We start from the raw sequence: 17,374 nt of genomic DNA, 5'->3' as shown, positions 1-17,374 counted from the left end.
CTAAATGTTTCTTTTTTAATGTAATCCAGTACTTCAACCCAAAGGGAGGCATTTTTTTTCCCCTCCAACTCTCTTTGGGCATTGGTCCATTTGATTTGCAACTTTAACTGGATCAAAAAAAGTTTACATAACAGAGGCTGTCATCTGCAAGTGGCTGAAATTTAAATATAAAGATAGTGAAACATCTACATGATACTGAACTGCAACTGTTCTTGTTTGTTGTTAAATGCTCTTCATTGCATCTGATGCCGGTGGATCTCAGGATTTTTATATTACACAGAACTCCACGGAAGATCCCACAACTCAAGCAACCAAAGTCATTTTAAGGTTCTCTTTATTAAATAAATAAATACTGGTTTCTGACAAATAAGTTACATCCAATGCACACTAGTGTATCGTTCCAGTCAACATTAGAGACATGCCTGGCTAATTATCCATTCCCCAAACAGTGATTATTGTGTGGGAGGTTGAAGCCACCCACAAAAAACTATGGCATTGGTTAAAAGATCTCACCACGTAGTCCCGTCCTGCTGTGGAATGTATTCACAGTTTTACAATGGTCTGCTCTGTACAGAGCTACACAACATCACCCTGTCCCACTGAAGCCACTTCAATGTCCACAATGGATGCAAACATGGCTGTTATGTTTCAGTGAACAAGATTGCTGCATATTTATATAGCAAAGACACATATGTTATTTAAAACTTAAGTCCATTTGATGGCCTTTTCTGGTTCCAGCCCAGCTGTCAATCATAATTGTAAGTCCTAATTCAACAGTTCCTGTGGACAGGATTCGTGCTTGTACCTCAAATCCATTGCCAAAGCATGTAGACTGAGCACTTGGCTCATGGCCAACAGAACAAATGTTCCAGTGAATACAAGTCCATGAAGTCCATCAAAAAAAATAAAAATAAAAATGTCTTAGCCATGAGCAAGATCTTCAGCAGATTTGTTGTGTTCAATTGCACCTCTGGAGAAGCATATTAAGGGCGTACTCTATGCGGCTCCGCAGGTCAGGGGAACATCCACAGCAGAGTAGGGTGCTGAGGCGTAGTGTGGTGGATACACGCTCCTCGTTGATGTACGTCAGCAGGTATTCCTCATTTTGGCTGCACAATATGATCTTTGTGTGGTCGTGGTAAAAGTTCACCTGTAGAGTAAAACATTTTTTATTATTAGCTTAACAAAAAAAATTGGAGAAGGTGGTACAATGAGGAATGAGAAATATCTGCATGAAGACCAAGCTGTACCTGAAAAGTGCCATCATTGAAGAGCATCATGAGTGCACGATCTGATTTGAGCCACTGCAGGAGATACAACCTTGGCTTGCTGACATCAATCACATTGGGTAAATCACCACCCTGTAGAGTTAGAACAATGCCATTCAGATGAAGTCATGTTAAAATATTAGATATGCACGTGGAGTCTTTGGTTTTGCACCAAGTGCAGATACTCACGTCCATAAGATTTTCTTCCATATAATGCGCAAAGTACTTGAGGATGGTGACCTGGCCGACAAACTGCTCTGGGGCCTCACTGGTAGAGAAGACTGTACACTGACCCAGCTCTGCATAGTAATGCACAGTTCTGCAGGACAAAACAATTACATTAATTTCAAGACGTTAAAGTTTACAAAAACCTTTATTCATTGTATAGTTGTACAGTTCTGTTTTTGGGCCTACTTACTTCTTATCAGACAGCAGGCTCATATGGGTGCCGTTGTTGAAAAGGACACCGACCGTGTGGTCAGACAGCTGATAGCCAAAGCCATACTTGTTGGAGTAATCCACCCATTTAGTCACCCATTGGAAGATGCAGTTTACGCTCTCCTTCGAAATGTCATTAGCTGCAAGGATAAAATAAACACTATAAATCCGGAATAAATACCAGTTTACCAGTGGAGCTATGTTTAAAGATTGAGCAGCTGAAAGTAATGTTAAAAATATTTCAAATAAACTGCATACCTTCTGGCATGTTCTCCAGACAGCCTCTGAGTACTCTGGCAACAGTGTCTGCTACAGTACCCATCATGCTATCCTCCAAGCCTGCCATCAAAACAAAGCATTGAAATCCTTTAGCAATCATATTACAGCATACATTAATATTTTAACACAGCAAATAGAGGGAACTGCAAAAGCACAGGCCAAAACACATACATTCACTACTGCTGCTGCAGCTTCCCAGCGTGCCTCGGACAATCATGCGGATGGTGTCACGGATTTGCTGCTTGTTACCGGCATCCTTAGAAGCGACAACTGGCTTTCCAGTCGATGGTAGCGGGGGCTTACTGTCCTAAGGGGAACATGGGGGAAATCTTATTACTCACAGACAACAGGGATAAAGTGTCCCTTGTGTTCTAACAGGAAACTTAAGTAATTAGAAGGCATTGTGATCATAGCTCACCTCAGGAGATTGCCTGCAAGGCTGATTGCTGATTGAGGCCTTCCTGAGGTCATGTCGCAGTCTATGGATGTCCTCTTCCTCTTTAGTTAGTTTATCTAAATGTAAACGAAAGTAGTTAGAGATCACATGATCACAGCTTACTACACAAGTAATGCTATAACAGGAGTAAAAAATGGAATCAAAACAAAATATCTATTTAAAAAGTCACTTACTTAATGTTTCAAAGTACTTGGCTTTGTCTTTCTTGCCACCAAACAGAGCAGCTGCAGCCTTCTTGAAGAAGCTCTTGGCAGGGCTGGTGTGTTGGAGGTCTGGAGCTGTGTGACAGCAGCTGACAGACAGTCTGTCTGGGGTGAAACCCTAGAACAAGGCAAAACAAGAACGGTTTTTAAACACATGATGCAAAACATTGCAGAAAGAACAAAGCCCAATAATTTTCTACAAGAACCAATGACACACCTGGCTGAAGAAGTCATGGTGTAGTATATCATCAAGCCTTGGCCTTTCCTCTGGGCTCTTGGCAAGCATGATGCTTATGAGGTGCTTGGCCTGTGGAGACAATGTAGAGGGCATGGTATATCGTGCTTCCCTTATGCACCGGTATGTCTCTTTCAAATTGGTGGTTTCAAATGGTGGCCTGCCCAACAGCATTGTATACCTGTAGATATAGGACATATGCAACTTAGAAAGACAGTTTCAGTCAAAATATGTGGTATACTCCATTTTAAATCCAGGACATGGCACTTACATGACACAGCCGAGAGCCCATACATCTGATTCACAGCCATGGCCTTGTTTGTTAAGGACTTCAGGAGACAAATAGTTTGGAGTTCCACATATTGTTCTTCTCCGGTTCTCAACTGGTTCTAGCTTTGCTGCCAGGCCAAGGTCCCCTATCTTCAGCTCCATTGCCTCATTAATGAAGAAGTTACCTGTTGCATTCAGAAAATGGAGTTACATCGCATGTATTTGAAATGATATATTAGCTAAATCTTTGGTGCAACAATAGTTGTCAAATGCCCACCTAATTTAAGGTCTCTGTGGAGGATTTCCTGTTCATGGAGGTACTTCAGTCCTGAGATGATCTGCCTTAGGTAGTATCTAACCTCTGGTTCTGTGAGCACCTTGCGCGCTTTCAGAATATGCGCCAATGACTAAAGGGAAGAGAATGATGTTAGTTTCGTCAGAGAGAAAGTGTGAGCTAAACCAATGTATTGCACTATAGCTATTAGACTCTTGTAGAAACGTACTCGTCTACTGCAGTGCTCAAGAAGGATGTAGATATTGTCTTTGTCCTCGAAGTGGTTGTAGAATTGGACGATGTGTTTGTGGTGAAGGGCTCTGTGCAATTCAATTTCTCTGTCAATCTGTTAAAACAATAAAAGTTACTTGGGTGTAACTGATGGTGTGAGTCAACAAGCAAGAATCACTTTACTGTGTGAGAAAGAAACACACCTTTTCCCTCTGGTGAGGTTTGGAGACACGTGTGTGAGGAATAATTTTCACAGCATACAATTTGCCTGTACCCAGATCTGTAAATTCGTAGCATTTGGCAAAGCCACCCTGTCAACACAAACATACTTTAGTCAACACACAGGATCGGGACTGAACATCTACAATAACAATGTCAAAATATGTGAAACAATAAAATGTAAAAAAGAAATAAACGCAACTAACAAACAAGTCGACTGAATATATGTTCCACATATGGTGAACAGTACTCATCCTCCCCTCCTCTAGTTACATACATCCCCGCACGTCTAGCTTTTAAAGTATTCATACCTTGCCGAGGACTTTGCCTCTACAGTAGCATTTCCCCGTCGTGCAGTCGGATATGATCCGCGACATCTCCTGCGTCGCGTGCGCGCTGTCCTCCGCCTTCCCACGTCTTGTCTCAGTGGGCTTGTGATGCGTGTTGTGCTCGCACATTTTGCTGCTGCTTACAGGTTGATGAGCGATAGTCCTGAGAATGTCCATGCTCCGCATCAGATACTAACTCAGTACAAAAAAACCCTCCCAACTGAGAAGGACGCCGCGCGCGCTGCCGTTTTATAAACCAACAGACCGGCCCCTATACTTTCACCGCCTACGTCACGCCTCTCGAGCACTCAATGGCTGCGTTTACAGCCGCACAGGAGCGTCCACTGTGTGTGTGTGTGTGTGTGTGAGAGAGAGAGAGAGAGAGAAAGAGAAAACCAAAACATAAAACACGTTTCATTTCATAAAAGAACACGCTATTAAACATAAAAATGGCAACAAAAACTGTTTAGATGGTTACATTAATGAGAGGAACTTGTTAAAAACCCCACCCTGATGAATACCTATGAATCTAATTCAAATAAATATCCAAACCTTTTATTATTATTATTATTATTATTATTATTATATTTCCTTAAACAATAAACATAATTTATTAAAATACATTTTGTATCCAGTGGAATGGGCTCGGTAAACTGTTGCACTGAAACACTGTGTCAATCCGGTTAGATGTTAGCTCTTCAGCTACGTGCTGCTGAAAGCCTGCCTCATTGTTTTAATCATATTAAACGCAAAGTGGCAGTTTTAGAGGGCCGTCTCACCGTCTCTCGCCATGGTGAATTGAAAGTCCTTTAGCGCCACCATGTGATACATGTACATCTCTACAGCTAAACCTTTCACCCGAGGCGTCCTTGTTCCCTTTAAGCCTCATACCCCAACCCCCTTCTCCTCAACACATCTGATCCAATTAATCAGCTCATTAACAACCTCTCTTGGGTTGAATTGGGTTTGTCAGAGCATGGAGAACATAGAAATATGAAGTGAAAGAAGTACTCCAGGACTAGTTTGCATCCTGTGGTGTAAACCTTGGATATCACAAAAGAACCCAATATTAATCTAACCATATGCTAATAGGAGAAATAGGGAATAATTCTGATGGCCAGAGAGAGAGGCAAAGCCTTGCAGCAGAAATGGTTGGACCTTTGTGTTGTGCCAAATATATTTATTTTTACTGTATTAGGCAAATGCTGCTTTTTGTCAAGAAAAGGACAACATTTGAGCACTTTAGGGCCTTGCTCAAAAGCCCAGTGACAGGGGCGTGTCTAAAAGGGGGGGTGTCACGGGATGGCACAGGCCCCCCTATTGCCCCACCAACAGCACAGATGATCAAAGAATAACATCTGCAATGCAGGAGCAACTCGGGTGCGTTTAAAATCTCACGTGCTGATGTCATTCTCTAATCGGTAGGCGTAGCGCCGCTTGAAGTAAAACACACTTACTCACTGTCTGGTCCACTGCCACTCACTGCTTTGTTCATTGAAAGTCGTAAAATATAGTTATAGGCCTATGTGTGTGTGTGTGTGTGTGTGTGTGTGTGTGTGTGTGTGTATGTATATATATATATATATATATATATATATATATATATATATATATATATATAAAATATTTTAATGCATGTTGAAAGCTCCTTAGTTTGTGCTTAGTTGTGTTATTTAGCCACGATGCATCGCTTAAAATAGAAATTAAAATTGAAAGAATTTCTTCCTGATGTTTTAAAGATTTAATTATTTTTGCAAATAGTCAGCATTAATGTGGTAAATGCTAAAATGTGAGGTTTTAATAATGTTAGCATTCTGACAATAAGAATTTTAAGAATAGTAAAAACCTGTTTGTATTAAATAAACATGTGTTTTTTCATGGTTGTCTTTTTTTTTTTTTTTTCCTTTTCCATTTGCAATGTCCAAGAACAGATTTGCATTTATATGATTTAATCAGATGAAAATATGTCTATTAAATACACTATTTGTGTAATATTGATGATTTAGTTAGAGGTTTGTTTTAGGACATACTTTTTTGGAAAAAATGGAAAGACAAAGTCAGGCACAGCAATACATTCAAGGTTTCTTCTAGAAGGAACCATGTCAAAGACAAGTAGATGCAGTATAGTGCAGATAAAAACAAATATTTTCTGTTTAATGTTTTTTATTTATAAAAAAAAAAAGAGATGCTTTTTTCAGGCACTTGTGCAGTGACATTTTGATGTCACCCCACTTGTTTTGGGGCACTTGACTTTTCCCATGTCCCCTGTGTGCCACCCCATTAAAAAAAAATCCTAGAATCGCCCCTGCCCAATGGTGCCAGCTTAACGATTAGTGCCGGGATTTTAACCTTCACATCATTAGTCTAATATTCAAATACTTGAGCCAACAATTACTCAATGTTCAATTCTTAACTATTAAAATAAAGGAACCAATTGGCACAGACATTTGTATTTTTTAACTTGGAGCTTTTAATACTGGTATTATTATGCTTGTTTTAATCAAATTCAGTCCATAAGGGTAAAGAGGTTATTAATATAAGCACTTCACTACGTTAATAAATAAACGATTTATTATTATTATTTTTTTAATCATGGAGTTCATGGATACACTTTATGTGCCACTAGCTATAAGAATCACTAGCTAATACCATTAAGATAAAAATTATATAAAATAAATTTTTACAACAGGATGCAAAGTACAGCGTTAGTTACTTTTCAAGTGCAAACTGCATAATGCTCATACCTTTGATAAGATACTGATTTTAAATCAGTGCAATATCAGATCAGATTGACAGACAATGTGGACTCAAGAACATGTATGTATCTGAAAGATCATCAAATATTTCTTCTATAATATGAGAAACTACCCTATTAATGTAAAACCTTTTTTTCAGTCAGAATCTCCAATTCAAATACTGCACTACCTTGAGCTTGAATGTTGAACACAAGGTATTTTTTTCATGACCCTACTTTTTTTCATTACCCTACTACTAAAGGGTAATTATAGCCATCATCTTTTTTACTCATTCTAGACTCGTTCAAGCTGGGTTTTTTTTACATGATAAAAACGTTTAGCTTTGAGTTTACCAGTCATTAAAATCACAAAAGCAACATTTTGAACATTTAAAAATAGTACACCACTTAGAGCTGCTTTATTTCTGTCTCTAATTTCATCTGCTGTTTAAATCACTGAAGCAAAATTAACTGTGATAAACACCAGAGGTTTCTTCAGATCACTGTAATAAGGTAATCTATTGGATTCAGGAATCTTACTCTGTAGCTGTTACATGATTTATTTATTTTTATTTGTTAGTGACCACAAAAAGTTGAATTCAAGTACTGTCAAAATCACCACTGGGCTCAAACTGAAACATAAAAAAATGCATGGGTGCTCTTAAATAAGCAGGGTGGAAATTAACTATCTTTGAGTGTGTGTTCTTTATGAGCCAATACATTTTTAGCATTTTATATGTCATGAGTCATTAGATGACTCAGTCACACCAATTAACCAAATTGATATCAGCTATGGTTGTGTTTAAACTCTCGCTCAAGAAGCCGAAAATGTATGATTTAATTTATGTAACGCTAAAGAATGAAATTTGATGTGTGGCTAGAGGGAGATGAATGTGATCCAATTACAAAAATAATGTTTATGACCAAGACAATCACATTATCACTTCATAGCATGAGGCTCTCTGTTTGGAACAAGCTTTATCATGAACACAATATTACTAAACAGACACATCAGCAACTTTTAAATCAATCAGCTGGCACAACGATGTGTTTTCAAAGAGAAGGTCATGTCTCTTGTCTCTCGTACACTGGAGACATTATAAACCAGACTTGGGATTGAAAAGCGACAAACCATGACCCGGGCACCTTCAGGATTTTCTCCTCCAGATCAGCCATCTGACAAGATATGAGATTGTCTGTTAATGAATTCCTGCAGCAGTACATTGATTACATACTAGTAAACACAACAAGTGGAATAAACAACCTACAGATCAGTAGCCCACTGCCATCATCAAGCAGACTCAGGAGCAGCAGCTTGTGACTCAGGTGGGCCCAGACACTCATTCCTCTCTGTGGCTAATTGCTTACTCTGAACTGTGGAAGCGTAACTAATAGCACTATCCAACGGTTAAATTACAACATTTAATCACTCTAGCTTGTTCCTTCCACTTTTTTGAAGTAGACGAAGAAAGTCAAAGAAATCTCCTGCATGTTAAGAAATTTACAATTCTAATGAATAACAAACGAATCACAAATAATATACAACAAATCTTCCTTGGGAAATGCTATGTTATTTGCTGCTAATTTGGAATTTGAAAAGTAATCCATGATTTTCAGATTTTGTAAGAAGCAGTGGAACTGTGAAAAAGGGGAAATTACTTAGACTAAGATTATTTCATCCTAAATAAATTAATGGCTAGATAAGGCAATAGTTAATCATTTTATAGCATCTAATGGCAGTTATCGTATCGTTTCCAGAAGCTATTCATTTACAGCCAGTTTAATTGATACAACAACATACTGCCAACACAACTTCTGGTTTTATGTATATATTGTGTGTACAAACATATCCTACGTTGTAATACAACAGCACAAATATAAAATTGAATAATGGTTTGCACTGCCCCCATGTGGACCATTTATTGCAGTACATAATTGAGCTTCAATATTATTAGGTTTAGAGACAGTGGCATTGACTAAAAGACAGGGGGTGAAGATGGAGGTGTCAGAGTTGCAGGTGCTGTGATTTTCATTGGGAGTGATGAGGATGAACAGGATTAGAAATTAGTATATTAGAGGGACCATGCATGTACAATGTTTTGAAGACAAAGTGAGAGAGGCACGATTGAGATGGTTTGGATATGTGCAGAGGAGGGACATGGGGTACATCGGTAGGAGAATGCTGAGGATGGAGCCACCAGGGAGAAGCAAAAAAAAAGGAAGGACAAGGAGGAGGTTTATGGATGTGGTCAGGGAGGACATGCAGATAGTTGGTTTAAAAGAGGCAGATGTACAGGACAGAGTAGTATAGAGACGAATGATCCGCTGAGGTGTCCCCTTATGGGAACAGCTGAAAGAAGAAGAAGAAGAACATTATTAATAGCATGTCTTTACCACACTAGGGGCTAGGAATGCACATTTGTGTATTTCGACAGGTCAGTCTGTGTCAAAATAGAACATACTCTAATTATTCCATTGCAAATACCCCGAATGTTTGCTCAAACAAATCTATAGAAATCGAAAATACCTTCCAGAAATCCTGCTTAACAAATGAGACATGAGTGTGTGGTATTTCCCTACACCATGTTTGGCCTCAAGAGCATGCTAACAGCAAGAAGTTGATCCCGAAGCCTTTGCACTGAAATCCTGCAGAGCATGCTGCAAACACCTATTGTACAACCCAAAAACAGCATGTACATAAACAGTCTGAATTTTATTTTATTTTTGTGGCGCCATCATTATAAAATTTCCTTAATAATTGAAAAAAAATCTTAAAATGCATTAATGACACCAATTGTCTATCATCTGAGCCCACATCAGCCAGCTGACCACGTCTCCCTTCAACCAACTTCATAACATTCTCATTCTAAACTTTTGTGGATGGCAAGTATGGCACCTTCAACCAAAATGGCACTTTCCACCCAGGCAGCCAGAACATGGCCCAGAGGCCATGCAGCCCAGAGAAAATGGCCCCTGTTGCAAAAGTAAGGATTTGGTTGTCCCAATAACAATAGAGTAATTTAGAGTTCTGTTCTTGGAGAATAACATTGATAGAGTCCTATATACTGGCTCCAGTTTTTAATGAACTATGCTAAAATGTAGGCTGGATAACTGCATGGCGGTGGTAAACAAACACACATAAATAAAGACATTTTCTTTATTCAATGCCTCGCAAAAATATTCAAACTCCCTATCAAATTGTCTCAAATGATACACTGAAATTTCATTTTTCAATATTTTATTTTAAAACATTTAATTGCTGAAACAATAATTAAATGGTGGCATTGCAATGTTTTTAATATAGAAATTGTGTAAACTGAAAAAAATATATATATACTCGTGCTATGAAAGCGTTAAGTTGCCTTAACAAGAATACAATTGGCATCCAAATTGCCAAACCACTGGCATCCACCTGAGAATGTTTGTCCAATTTTTAAAAACCTAATTTTTAAAGGCTCATTGTTAAAGAGCTTGTAAATCCCATTGCAAGTCTGAAGGAAATGGCGAGCAGAAATTACAGAAGACAGTTATCATTTGTGTAATGGTTGCTTGTGGTGGCCATCAACTTACTTAGACAAAAACAGGATTTGGTTAAAAAAAAAATAATAAAATCTACAAGTTGGGGGTGTGATGAACAGATGGAGTTGTACATAAAAGAACCCTACTGAGCATCAGGGTAAGAAAAGTGGCGGATGAACTGATGCCTACCGTATAAGCCAGTAGGGGCAGTTTTATGATCTGGGGTTGCTGCAGTTGGTCAGGTCTAGGTTCAGCAATGTTTCTGTATGTGCCCAAAGAATAAGGTCAGTTGACTACCTGAATATACTGAATTACCAGGTTATTCCATCAATGGATTTTATCTCACCTGGTGGCACGCATATTCCAAGATGACAATGCCAGGATTCAACGGGCTCAAATTGTGAAAGAGTGGTTGAGGGAGCATGAGATATTTTCACACATGGATTGTTCACCAGACATTAACACCATTAAGAATCTTTGAGATGTGCTTGAGAAGACTTGTGCAGTGGTCCGACTTTCCCAATACAAGATCTTGGTGAAAAATTACTGCAACTATAGATGGGAATAATTGTTGTGACATTGCAGAAGCTCATTGAAATGATGCCATGGCGAATGTGTGCCGTAATCAAAACTAAAGATTAATTGTGTGTGACTTTTTTTGGGACGAGCAGTGTATTAAATTGTAGATTAAATTTAAACTTTCACTTTCTCGTATTTACTCAACTAATGGTAGCAGTCCACCCATTTTTTAGGTATTGGAGAATTGGCACAGGTAGCTATGCCGAACCCTTGCATTCAATAACTGCATCTGAAATCCTTCATCTCATATTCATCTTTTAATCTCAAATATATAAATATATATAATTGTCCTTTCTGTTCTAGACACTAAACTTGTGATTGTTGGACTCTGTGGCTTTTTTTTGCAGTTTGAGTATGATATGATGGAGAGGAGAAAAATTTGACTGAGTTAGATGAAATGAAGAAGATTGTAACTAGGAAAGAAAGATTGGTGATTGGGGCAGACGTTAATGGTGAAGGGAACAGAGGTGATGAGGAGGTGATTGGTAGATATGGCCTTAAGGAGAGGAATTTGAAAGGGCAGATGGTGGTAGATTTTGCTAAAGGATGGAAATAGAAGTGGTAAATACATATTTTAAGAAGAAGGAGGATCATAGGGTGACGTATAAGAGTGGAGGAAGGTGCACAAAGGTGGACAATATTATATGCAGGAGATGCAACCTAAAAGAGATTGGGCATTGTAAGGTGTCGGCAGGGGACAGTGTAGCTAGACAGCATGGGATGGTGGTCTGTAGAATGGCTTTGGTGGTGAAGAAGAAGAGGAGGAGAGTGAGGACTAAAAGAAGAATAAGATGGTGGAAATGAAGGAGGAAGACTGTAGTGTGAGATTCAGGGAAGAGGTCAGACAGGGGGCCGGTGGTGGTGAAGATGTGCTGGATGATTGGGCAACTACTGCAGAAGTGATAAGGGAGAGAGCTAGAAAGGTATTTGGTGTGACATCTGGAAATTGAAAGGAAGACAAAGAGATGTGGTGGTGGAATGAGAAAGTGCAGAAGAGCCTAAGGAGAAAGAGGTTGGCAAAACAGAATTGGGATCGACAGAGAGATGAGAAAAGTAGGCAGGAGTACAAGGAGATGCAGCAGCAGGTGAAGAGGGATGTGGCGAAAGCCAAGGAAAAGGCATATGAGGAGCCGTATGAGAGGTTGGACACTAATGAATGTGGAAAATGAGATAGAGAGAAGGTTGGATGGTATGGTGATGGTGAAGCAGGAAGTGGATAGGATTAGTAAGGAGGAAGTGAGCAGCAATTAAGAGGATAAAGATGAGGAAAGTCGCTTGGACCAGATGACATACCGCTGGGAGCATGGAGATGTTTAGGAGAGATGGCAGTAGAGTTTTCAACAAGATTAATCAACAAAATTTTGAAAGGTGAGAGGATGCCTAAGGAATGAAGAAAGAGTGTGTTGTACTGGTTTTTAGGAATAAGGGAGATGTGCAGACCTACAGTAACTACAGGGGAATAAAGTTTATCAGTCACAACATGAAGTTGGGAAACTTGGGAAAGAGTAGAGGAAGCCAGGCTGAAGGATGGTATGGTTTTATGCAGAGGAAGCGCATTACAGACGCCATACAATAATCCCCTGCTTCACTGCGGTTCGAATCTCGTGCCCCCGGTTTATCAAAGAGTTGCATTTGCCACATAACTAATTTGTTTGCTGATTTTCCTGGACTCTCACGGATAGCACGATAGACCAAAAAAACATATAGGGAATTGTTTTTATGGAGTTTTATGTTAAAAAAAAGAAATGTATTAATAAAAAATATAATTATTCATGATAAAATGTACTGTATACATAAAATAGCATTTTCTGTTTATCGCGGTTTTTCATTTATCGTGTCCGGTTTTGGAATGTAATCACCACAGTAAACGGGGGATTACTGTTTTTGCTTTAAGAATGTTGATAGTAGAAAGTATAGAGAAAGTCAAAAGGAGTTGCGTTGTGTGTTTTGGATCTAGAAAAAGCACATGACAGGGTGTTAAAAGAGGAGTTGTGGTATTGTATGAGGAAGTTAGGTGTGTAGTAAGTGAGGGTGGTGCAGGACATGTATGAGGACAGTGTGACAGCAGTGAAGTGTGCAGTAGGAACGACAGACTGGTCCAAGGTGGAGGTGGGATTACATCGGCTCAGAGCCCTTTCCTGTTTGCAATGGTGATGGACAGGTTGACGGACGAGGTCAGACAGGAGTCTCAATGGACTATGTTTGTGGATGATATTGTGATTTGTGGTGAGAGTAGGGAGCAGGTTGAGAAAAGCCTGGAGAGGTGGAGGTACGCGCTGGAGAGAAGGGGAATGAAAGTCAGTAGGAGTAAGACATAGTACATGTGTAAATGAGAGGGAGGGTGGTGTGGTTGCAGAGAGAAGAGCTGGTGAAGGTGCATGAGTTAAGGTGGATAAGTACCTGGGGTCAACAGTAATGGAGAGTGTGTTAGAGAAGCAAAGAAAAGAGTGCAGGCAGGGTGGAGTGGGTGGACAAGTGTGGCAGTAGTGGGTTGTGATAAAAGGGGATCTGCAAATGTGAAAGAGGAAGTTTACAGGACTGTGGTGAGACCTGTGATGTTGTATATCTTTAGAAGAATGCTGAGAATGGAGCCACCAGGCAGGAGGAAAAAAGGAAGGCCAAGGAGGAGGTTTATGGATGTGGTGAGGGAAGACATGCAGGTAGTTTGTTTAAAAGAGGCAGATGTAGAGGACAGAGTAGTATGGAGGGGGATGATCTGCTGTGGCGACCTCTGATGAGAGCAGCCAAAAGAAGAAGAGATTTTATATATATACACTGAACAAAATTATAAATGCAACTCTTTTGTTTTTGCCACCATTTCTTTTCTATGTATGCAAAAAGCCTGTTTCTTTTAAATATTGTTCACAAATCTGACTAAATCTGTGTTAGTGAGCAAATCCATTCACCTTACATATGTGGCCTATCAAGATCATGATTAAACAGCATGCTTATTGCACAGGTGTGCCTTAGGCTGGCCACAATAAAAGTCCACTCTAAAATGTGCAGTTTTATCACACAGCACAATGCCACAGATGTTGCAAGTTTTGAGGGAGTGTGCAATTGGCATGCTGACTGCAGGAATGTTTACCAAAACTGTTGCCTGTGAAATTAATGTTAATTTCTCTACCATAAGCCGTCTCCAATGGCGTTTCTGAGAATTTGGCAGTACAAGAAACAGTCTCAGTAAAGCTCATCTGCATGCTTGTCGTGCTCATCGGGGGTCTCACAATGACTGCAATTTCGTCGTCGTAACGGTCTTGAGTGGGCAAATGCTTACATTCGATGGCGTGTAGCACTTTGGAGAGGCGTTCTTGTCATGGATGAATCCCGGTTTTCACTGTATAGGGCAGATGGCAGACAGCGTGTATGGTGTCGTGTGGGTGAGTGGTTTGCTGATGTCAACTGTGTGGATCGAGTGGCCTATGGTGGTGGTGGGCTTATGGCAGTGGTCCCCAACCTTTTTTCTGCAACGGACCGGATTAATGTCAGACAATATTTTCATGGACCGGTTTAATGTCGGACAATTTTTTCACGGACCGGCCTTTAAGGTGTGGCGGATAAAAACAACAAAATAAAATGATATTTTCTAAATATAATGATAAACGTGAATCCACTGTGTTGTTTTTTTGTTCATTTTGCTAGCTTGGGGGTTTTAATTTAGCGGTAATGTATTATGTGTTAGCGGTCGGAGCAGCCCCTTTAAGAAGGTAGCGGACGTAGGTAAGACGTGACCGAGGCATTTTCACATGCATCAAGAGTGAGTTATAGACAGATGTGGTGAAAAGAATGCGGTAATTTTCCAAAATAAAACATCGTTCAGAATCAGATAATAAATAAAACAGAAATAATGTAAGTTATGTATTCTTTCTGTGCGGCCCGGTACCAACTGACCCGTGGCCCGGGGGTTGGGGACCACTGGCTTATGGTATGGGCAGGTGTATGTTCTGGACAACCAACACAGGTGCATTTATTGATGGCATTTTGAATGCACAGAAATACCATTGCTGTGCCATTCATTCACGACCATCACCTCATGTTGCAGCATGATAATGCACGGCCCTATGTTGCAAGGATCTACAATTCCTGGAAGCTGAAAACATTACAATTCTTGCATGGCCAGCATACTCACCAGACATGTCACCCATTAAGCATGTTTGGGATGCTCTGGATCGGCGTATACCACAGCATGTTTCAGTTCCTGCCAATATACAGCAACTTCGCACAGCCATTGAAGAGGAGTGGACCAACATTGCACAAGCAACACTCAACACCCTGATAAACTCTATGCGAAGGAGATTTGATTAAATTAAATTCATTTTTATTTGTATAGCGCTTTTACCAATAAACATTGTCTCAAAGCAGCTTTACACAGATAATGTGGTGATAAAAAATAAATACGTTCTTTATAAGTGTAAGTTTGTCCCTGATAAGCGAGCCGGTGGCAACTGTGGTAAGGAAAAACTCCCCGAGATGGCATAAGGAAGAAACCTTGAGAGGAACCAGACTCAAGAGGGAACCCATCCTCATCTGGGTTGGCCCGAATGTCCATTTATTGCAGATATACGATGTTGCAGGGTACAGTGATGGTGATCAGAAGCAAACTGTAGATGTGTTGCACTGCATGAGGCAAATGGTGGTCACACCAGATACTGACTGGTTTTCGGACCCCCCCCTTTTTAGAGTGGCTTTTTATTGTGGCCAGCCTAAGGCACACCTGTGCAATAATCATGATGTCCAATCAGCATCTTGATATGCCACACCTGTGAGGCGGATGGATTAACTCGAGAAAGGAGAAGTACTCACTAACACAGATTTAGACAGATTTGTGAACAATCTTTGAGAGAAATAGGCCTTTTGCGTACATAGAAAAATTCTTAGATCTTTGAGTTCAGCTCACATCCAGACTGTGTAACAGTTTCTACCCTCAAGCCATCAGGCTTCTCAACACAGAACTGAACTGAACTGAACTGAACTCACACACACACACACACACACACACACACACACACACACACACGCACACACACACACAAAACTGTGTGACTGATCTGTACAACCCGGACTCAACACACACTCATACTCACTTCGCCTACCCATGTCTTCAGTACCACTCATATTACATCACTTCATTACCATAAACTGTTTACATGCCGTTTTTGCACATCTTTTCTGAACTTCTGCTATTGTGCTTTTGCACAAATTTTTTTTTTTTACACTTTTGCTACTGTTCACTTTGTCTCTTTACAACAGGTTTACTGGCAGAGCTATATTGCATTTTGTGTATTTGTCTTGCACTGTCTTGTGTTGTCTTTGCACTGTTTGTACCAGGTTGCACACGTGCCCTTTATGTGGCGAGGACACTTACTAGTCCTTAGCCCTGTGTTTTCTGTTGTCTGTGATTGTTGTATGTAGCACCAGGGTTCAGGAGGATATATATATATATCCTCCAAAGAAATCGTCAGCTGACTAATTATATATATATAATATATAATTAGTCAGCTGACATGATTTCTTTGGACACATAGATTTTAAGAAGCTATGCCTGAACAACTGAAGCAACTCCAGATCACAGCACTGCCCCCACCGGCTTGTACGGTAGGCACTACGCATGATGGGTGCACTGTTTAAAGGCCACTCTGTGCAGCTGGGGACGGTTTCTTATCAACGCCTTGGGTGCTTCCATGAAATTCTGGAGTAAGAACGGGAGCTTTGAGGATGGATTGGACTGTAGTTAATGTCAACAGTCTGCTACATTGACTCAGGACTACTTTTCGCTTCTGATCATCATCACTGTACCCCGCAACATCGTATATCTGCAATAAATGGACATTCGGTGCAACCCAGATGAGGATGGGTTCCCTCTTGAGTGTGGTTCCTCTGAAGGTTTCTTCCTTATGCCATCTCGGGGGGTTTTCCTTGCCACATTCGCCACCGGCTCGCTTATCAGGGACAAACTTACACTTATAAAGAATGTATTCATTTTTTATCACCACATTATCTGTGTGAAGCTGCTTTAAGACAATGTTCATTGTTTAAAAGCGCCATACAAATAAAAATGAATTAAATTGCATAGTTTGTATCTATCATGTTTGCAGGTAGCACAGGATTGACAGCTCTCACTAACCAATTAAAAACGTCACGTCCGAAATTTCTATTTATACATCTACAGTAAAATGTACTGTTTCTTAAACAATGCAGATCATGACATTTAAATTGAGACCATTCAGCCCTGATTAAAATTTCTGAAAAAAACAGGCTAAGTGAGTTATAGAATGGCGGAGTACCCTACACCTCCCCTCGTGCTGCGTGCGCAGGAAATGACGCGAAGGCGCTCGGTCG

General features: G+C 40.1%; 1 protein-coding gene and 1 long non-coding RNA gene across 2 annotated transcripts; both read right to left on the bottom strand.

The window, feature by feature from the left end:
• Positions 1–317: 317 nt before the first annotated feature.
• plk2a (polo-like kinase 2a (Drosophila)) lies at positions 318–4,547 on the bottom strand. Its single transcript, XM_046862038.1, has 14 exons — positions 4,186–4,547; positions 3,859–3,966; positions 3,654–3,770; positions 3,428–3,557; positions 3,152–3,335; positions 2,863–3,061; positions 2,616–2,763; positions 2,404–2,498; positions 2,157–2,292; positions 1,965–2,045; positions 1,687–1,846; positions 1,458–1,587; positions 1,251–1,361; positions 318–1,150 (listed from the first exon to the last, which is right to left on the bottom strand). Exons 1-14 carry the CDS (start codon positions 4,387–4,389, stop codon positions 959–961), a joined length of 1,995 nt encoding a protein of 664 aa, XP_046717994.1. The 5' UTR covers positions 4,390–4,547; the 3' UTR covers positions 318–958.
• A 3,019-nt stretch (positions 4,548–7,566) lies between these two features.
• Positions 7,567–17,374, bottom strand: LOC124393421. The gene is made up of 3 exons (XR_006927323.1): positions 17,320–17,374; positions 15,165–15,317; positions 7,567–8,113 (listed from the first exon to the last, which is right to left on the bottom strand). It is a non-coding gene; the product is annotated as an uncharacterized LOC124393421 (long non-coding RNA).

This window comes from Silurus meridionalis, chromosome 11 (assembly GCF_014805685.1).
Source record: "Silurus meridionalis isolate SWU-2019-XX chromosome 11, ASM1480568v1, whole genome shotgun sequence".
NCBI lineage: Eukaryota > Metazoa > Chordata > Actinopteri > Siluriformes > Siluridae > Silurus > Silurus meridionalis.
Note: the sequence above shows the minus strand (reverse complement) of the source record. Positions and strands in the feature narration are given on the sequence as shown.

What these genes read in the sequence shown, in the direction of transcription:
- plk2a (XM_046862038.1), bottom strand. Translation starts at nt 4,389, where the DNA reads ATGCGGAGCATGGACATTCTCAGGACTATCGCTCATCAACCTGTAAGC. An exon ending in CTGCAGCAGCAGTAGTGAAT is followed by an intron (nt 2,046 to 2,156) that starts GTATGTGTTTTG and finishes TTTTGATGGCAG; the next exon opens with GCTTGGAGGATAGCATGATG. An exon ending in TCAATGATGGCACTTTTCAG is followed by an intron (nt 1,151 to 1,250) that starts GTACAGCTTGGT and finishes TTTACTCTACAG; the next exon opens with GTGAACTTTTACCACGACCA.